The sequence below is a fragment of the Cygnus atratus genome, chromosome 10 (assembly GCF_013377495.2).
Source record: "Cygnus atratus isolate AKBS03 ecotype Queensland, Australia chromosome 10, CAtr_DNAZoo_HiC_assembly, whole genome shotgun sequence".
Taxonomy (NCBI): Eukaryota; Metazoa; Chordata; class Aves; order Anseriformes; family Anatidae; genus Cygnus; species Cygnus atratus.
In genome coordinates this window covers 874961-881285 of record NC_066371.1, presented here as the reverse complement: position 1 = coordinate 881285, position 6325 = coordinate 874961, and the positions used below count along the sequence as shown (strand labels likewise).

The 6325-nt window shown below is 54.8% G+C and overlaps 1 protein-coding gene across 1 annotated transcript; it reads left to right on the top strand.

The window, feature by feature from the left end:
* Nucleotides 1–292: 292 nt before the first annotated feature.
* CAV3 (caveolin 3) lies at nucleotides 293–3874 on the top strand. Its single transcript, XM_035546902.1, has 2 exons — nucleotides 293–406; nucleotides 3533–3874. The coding sequence occupies exons 1-2, from the start codon at nucleotides 293–295 to the stop codon at nucleotides 3872–3874; spliced, it is 456 nt and encodes a 151-aa protein (XP_035402795.1).
* Nucleotides 3875–6325: the final 2451 nt, after the last annotated feature.

Sequence of the window (6325 nt, the reverse complement as noted above, 5' to 3'; positions counted from 1 at the left end):
AAGGGCCACCACAGGAGCAGCTGGGGGGCACCAGTCCCCAGCACGTGTGACACCCCCCCCCCCCCCCCCCCCCAGTGACACTGCTGGGGCTCTCCCCAGCAAAGCCCCTTTAAGGGCTGCTCGGGGCGGTGCGGCATTAATTTTAGCCTGGAGTGCAGCCAGGGGCACGCGGGGGCTGCAGGGCAGCTGCTGCAGCGCCTCCGCACCCTGCCCTCCCCCGGGCCCTCCCCCTGCAGAGCCCCAATTTCGCTTCTTTTCACCCGACGGGTGCCAGCCTGGCGGCGGCAGAGCTATGGCAGAGGAGCAGAGCGAGCTGGAGGAGAGGATCATCATCAAGGACCAACACACCAAGGAGATCGACCTGGTGAACAGAGACCCGAAACGGATAAATGAAGACGTTGTGAAGGTATGGCTTTAAGCCCTATTTTTGAGGAGCATCTTTCTTATTGCAATAAGTATATGGGTATCTTCATTCCGCATCTGGCCTGACTTCAGCCATGGCTTTAAGTCACTGGTGCACGTGCCTCAAGAGGAGGCAGCACCTCAGGTGGCAGCGAGGTCACCTGCTGCAGGACCCCCACCCTGCATTGCCAGGGACATTCAGATGCTGGCTGGACACCCCCGTGGGGTGCACAGCTCCAATTAATGCAATACCCCTGATTCTTTGTATGTGCTGTGCAACTCCACGGGCTGCAGCTTGAAAATTATGGAGGCACCCTCATTCGTAACAGCAAGTGGAAAGCCAAAAATAAAACAGGCTCAGCCTATATCACTGATTTAAAGGGAACCTTGGAAAAAAGCTACTTATGATCAAGAGTTGACAACCTGAGTACCAGAGCGCTTAGACATGTATTGTCCTCTTTGGAAGACTGTTTCTCCCAGGTGGCAGCACGAGGGTGCGGCAAGCCTCCTCATCTGTTTTTGATCATAAGGAGTAGCACATCTCTGAAAAGGGAAGCATTTGCGTTAATGCTGACCACTGAAACTTGACTGCTCTGTCAGTCGTGTAATAAGATTTGTTAGAATTATGCCAAAGATAAGTTTGGCCCAAAGGAGGACGGGTGGAGAGGGAAGGGTTTTATTAAAACTGTTTGAGAGATCAAAGTGAATGACATGGGGAGTGACAAGACACCGAGCCTGCTCACAAAGGCTTTGAGCAAGTTGTGACCTTGATCACACTGCTGAAACGCAAGCCTGCATTTGTGCATTAAAATGCTTTCTATTACAGCTAAAACTGTGGGCACAGCCAAATCAAAGTCCCTCAGATGAGCTGGGGCAGTATCAGCCATAGATGGGCACCTTCCGGCAGGGCGAGACGTGCCCGCGACAGCTGCCGGTGGCTCGGTCCCCGTGGCCCTGCACAGCATGTCCCCACATCTGTGCCTCCCCCAGCACTGCCTCTGCTCGCACGGGGCCGTGGGCAGGCCCGACAGCAGAGCTGGGCTATGGGACCGCGGCTTTGGGAAAGGGCACCCCAGGAGCAGAGCCTTGTCACAGCGAGCCAGGAGTGAGGGCACCAGGCCGGGGGCAGCTGCCCCTGCTATCAGCCATGCTGCCCGCACCACAAGGATGGGCTCCAGCGTGACTCGTTGCCAAGTGCTCCAAGTGCTGAGCAATGTCCTGCCAGACCTACCTGCTCACTGCTCACAATGCCACCAGCTGCCCTGGGCAGGACGTGTCAGGGCACAGCAGGCCCTCCCTAACCCCCTCACACCATTCCCCCATCCCACCCCTTCCCCTGCCTTTTCCTGCCACAGCTCCAAAACCCCCAAGAGGATTTTGAAGCTCACCAGCTTACGTGACCACAATACTTTTTCAGCTTTGGAAGCTTTTAAAGCGTTCACTCCAGCTACCTCGCATTCTTTCAACCTTAAAAATAGCACCAAAGATAAGGCTGGGCAGGGAGAGGCAGAACCGCCAGGCCCTTACCCCTGGGCACTGCCACTCGCCTGCCTCCCTCTGCAGTGGCTCAGAAAGGCAAAGGCAAAGCCTCTGCAGCGAGCAGCAGCAAACTAGAAAATGCCCTGCCCTTAAAGTCTTAAGGGCCTTTAAATGCCCTTAAAGCTTCGCAGGTACAGAGGCAGGCCAGGGCAGGAAAGCAGACTCAGAATCACAGAATCATCTAGGTTGGAAGAGACCTCCAAGATCACCCAGTCCAACCTCTGACCTAACACTAACAAGTCCTCCACTAAACCATATCACTAAGCTCTACATCTAAACAACTTTTAAAGACCTCCAGGGATGGTGACTCAACCACTTCCCTGGGCAGCCTATTCCAATGCCTAACTTGCAGGCAGCAAGGTTCGCCCTGCCATAGAGTCATACCTGCACACTGAGGTGTACCAGCAGGAGCTGGAGACCCCAGCACAGCTACAACAGGGGCACCAGCCAAGGAGGCTTGGCAGAGCTCTTAAAGCCTCTCCCTGGACACAGCCATGGAGCACACAGGCAGCACCCATAGGTGCTACCCTCTGAAGGCACTGGGGCAGAGCCCACTGGGGCAGAGCCCACGCTCAGCTCACAGTTCAGCCTCTCTGCCCCATCTCTCCTCAGAGCCTCTTCTGATACACTGGAAGAAAAGAAGCATAGGAGAAGAGACTCCTCCTTTATAGCCTGCTGCTCCCTTCATTAATTGATCCCCTGATTAGCTAATCAGACAGTCGGGCAGCTGAGATCTGTCATTCATTGCCAGCCCAGCTGGGCAGTGGGGCTGGGACGCTGCTTACCAGCACCCACCAGCCTGGCTGTTAATTCCTAATCCATGTCAATATTTGCCCAGCATCTCTTGCCAATCCCAGGAAATTAAAGATGATACAGAATTATTTTACAATCAAAGTGCTTCCAAAACCAGAAGGGATATTGCAGTTTGACAGACAGGTATAAACAGACACATTAGCCTTACCAATGAAAGGTCATGCTTTTTTTCAAGACAAATAGCTTGGCTCGTGCATTCCCTAAAAATGAGTTACATCGCAATGAGATCTCTGTGCATAGTTCAGAGGCTTTTAAGAATATTTGTAATGCAGAGACACTCGAACGCATGCATATAACACCATATCCCTGTAAGGGCACGGCCAGGCTGATGTCTCTCCCTCTTCAGGCAGAATGCAAACAAGCTGAATTGAGTACCTTGCCTCCGAATATATAAATAAGTAAACCATAAATCAAGAGGACTGTTGGGGCTTTATTAGCACAAACCACCTTCCTGCCGAGCAGGCAGCCCATGCCTGAATGCTAAAAAAGGGTAGGAACGGGCTCTGGCTTCCTCCAGAGTAAACACATCCACGCACATCACCGGTTCGGAGCACTCGTGGCCGGCCCCAGCACCTGTGAGCATGGTGCGCAGCGTGAGTGCCGCCAGCCCTGCCCCGTCTCCTTTGGACTTGGGCACGGCTTCCTGGCACGCCGGGGTCTGTCCCTGCTCCGGGGGCTGCGACCCCGCTCCCCATCTGGGCTCTCCCCCTGCGTGGCAGCAGCTCCCTGACCTCCCGCTGCAGTCCGCGCTCACCCCCTGCCTCTTCTCTGCTCCCAGGTGGATTTTGAAGACGTGATAGCTGAGCCAGTGGGAACGTACAGCTTTGACGGTGTCTGGAAAACCAGCTACACCACCTTCACCGTCAGCAAGTACTGGTGCTACCGGCTGCTTTCTGCCATCCTGGGAATCCCCCTGGCTGTGGTCTGGGGCTTCCTCTTTGCCCTCATCTCCTTCTGCCACATCTGGGCAGTGGTGCCCTGCATCAAGAGCTACCTGATCGAGATCCAGTGCGTCAGCCGCATCTACTCCCTCTGCATCCACACCTTCTGCGACCCGCTCTTCGAGGCACTCTCCAAGATCTGCAGCAACATCAGAGTTGCTCTGAGGAAGGAAACCTAGATCTCAACAGCTGCCCCAACCATCGTGCTGCACCGGTTTCCTGAGCAACTCGCGGCCTGCCCACCTCGGTCACGCTGCCACCTCACCTGGGGGACCTGCGCAGCACGCAGGAGCCTGTGGCACAGCTGGCTCTCGGGACTCTCTCCCAAGAAGGAGGCACACCGAGCTGCCCCTCGATCCATCCTAAAGACAGCAGTGGCGGCAGAACCTGGCATCATGCCCTGCTCCTGCAGGAAGGACCGCAGCATCCCCCAGACCACAACATCCCCCAGACCTCAGCATTTTCTGGACCTCAGCATCCCCCAGACCTCAGCATCTTCTGGACTGCCACATCTCCTGGACCATGGCCCTGGGCCACCACCTGCAGCTGCAGAGCAGGGAGGGAGCAGCAGATCCGCCAGCATGCTACCAGCTGCCCCACACAGCCCTGCCTGCTCCGTCTCCTCCCTCTAACATAACCCTAAAAAAAATAGTCACATATGAATTATTTGCTGCAAATAATTGTTGTGAAAGCTTCTGTATTAAATCAGGCTGCACAAAAGGCTTATGGATAGAATAGTGAAAAACAAAACAAAACAAACAAAAAAAACCTCTTTTTCCCTGTGTGTTCCCATTTCAGCAGAGCTTCAAAAAGCAGATCGATTAGTGTATGAAATGCTGTGTCTGCCTCCTGAGAGGACGTGAAGGGCTTGGGCTGCCGACAACTGCACAGCCACTCGTGGCAGTTTGATGCTCACTGCTGAATTACAGAGCAGCGCTGTGCCTGTGGGCAGGATGCCCCTGGGAGCACCAAACACGGGGCAGCTGTGCGGGTGCTCCCCGCAGACAGACAGCACCTACAGAGCGGGCTCGCCACGGGGAGCAGAGGGAGCAGATGGATCCCACAGCCCCCCCAAGGAGGGGACCCGGCCATGCCCAGCACCGGGGCTGGATGCTCGTGGAAGGCACGGGTCACAGCAGCCCATGGAAGGGCGTTTGCCACACACCGTGCCGCAGGGCTGCCAGCGCTCCTGGTGGGCATGTGGGGGGCACAGGACCCCCGGGCACCCCCAGCACTGCCCCCATGTCCGGCTGGGGCCCAGCCTCCTGGGGGCAACGCGGCACTCCTGAAAAGGGGGAGAGGGGAAGGGTGCAGTTCGGAGCTGTGTCCTCCCCTGGGCTGTCAGTCAGTTTGTTTGGCCCGTCTTCCGCAGAGCTGTGTTTTAACCGTGAGGCGCTTTGTTGGCTCTGTCTTTAAGTGCTTTGCTGAATCAGGGCCCAGGAGGTCTCATTGTTCAGTTATTATTCTCAATTGTATTCATGTGCTTTTTTTTCTTGGCTTCCAACAAATACTTGAAGCCAAAGTCTCTGCTAGTGCTATGCCAAGGACAAGGAAGAGCCAGATTTTCTATTGGTGCTCCTCCAGTGACTTAGGACTGTGGACCTTCGTTATCCCACAGCAACGTAGCACTGATGCTCCAGCAACACCAGGCCTCGAGACGGATAGAGGTACACGCAAGAAAAAAAGATATCTAGATGTTTGTAGGGAAAAAAATGTTTCCAATAACACTTTACCACAAGCATTTTTTAAAGCTTTTTGAAGGAATAAAAATAATTAAAAACAATGTTGGAATTACAGTCTTTTTAATTTTGTTGTTGCTGTCCTCGTAGTTCACATCCTGAACCAACCCCCCTCCAAAACTCCAGTCTCCCCACCACGGTGGTCTCCAGGCTCCCTGCACAGGGAGCGCACACCTCTGCTGTCAGCACCTGTTTCCCTCTGACCCTCTTGAAGCCTGTGTCGGCCTCGTGGCTGGTGCCCCCTTCTGTGACAAGCCCCTAGCTCCTCGCCCCGACCTGATGGCAGCGCCCTGCTTCCCCCGAGCCCCCTCCTCGCCCCGGCACAGCTCACTATCGCCGTCACGTTGCCCTTTCCCTGACAGAGCGAGGGCGGCCCCGGGGTGAGCCGTGCCCTGCTGTGGGCAGGCAGAGCCGAGGCACCCTCTGGGGACATCCCAGGGTGTTGGGGCACAGAACGAGAGAAGAGCAAGTCTGAACGAGCCCCTGTGCATTCAAAAGAGCCCGAGCACATCAGGGTCCCCTTCTTGTTCCGTGCGGGAGGTAGTGACTTTCAGGGGGAAAGAGGATGACCATAGGAGGAAAAACTCTGTATGTTTTCATAACGATTTAAACCAGTCTGTGAAGTATGCTGGGACTGAATGTGCTGGGTCGTAGTCACTTGATGCTACTAGAAAAAAACCAAAGGAATGCCAGAATATGAAAGGTGAAAATGTACCTGTTGATGACAGTGAAAAAATAAAACTAATACATAGATAAATGCATTTTTCACGCTCGTTCCCAACACGTGAGGCCAAATCAGGTTACCTCGGAGTGCACACAGGCCTCACTTCTGCATGCCATCCCCACGGGTGCCCACAGGAGAAGCAACCCAAGCGAGGGTGGGAGCATCCG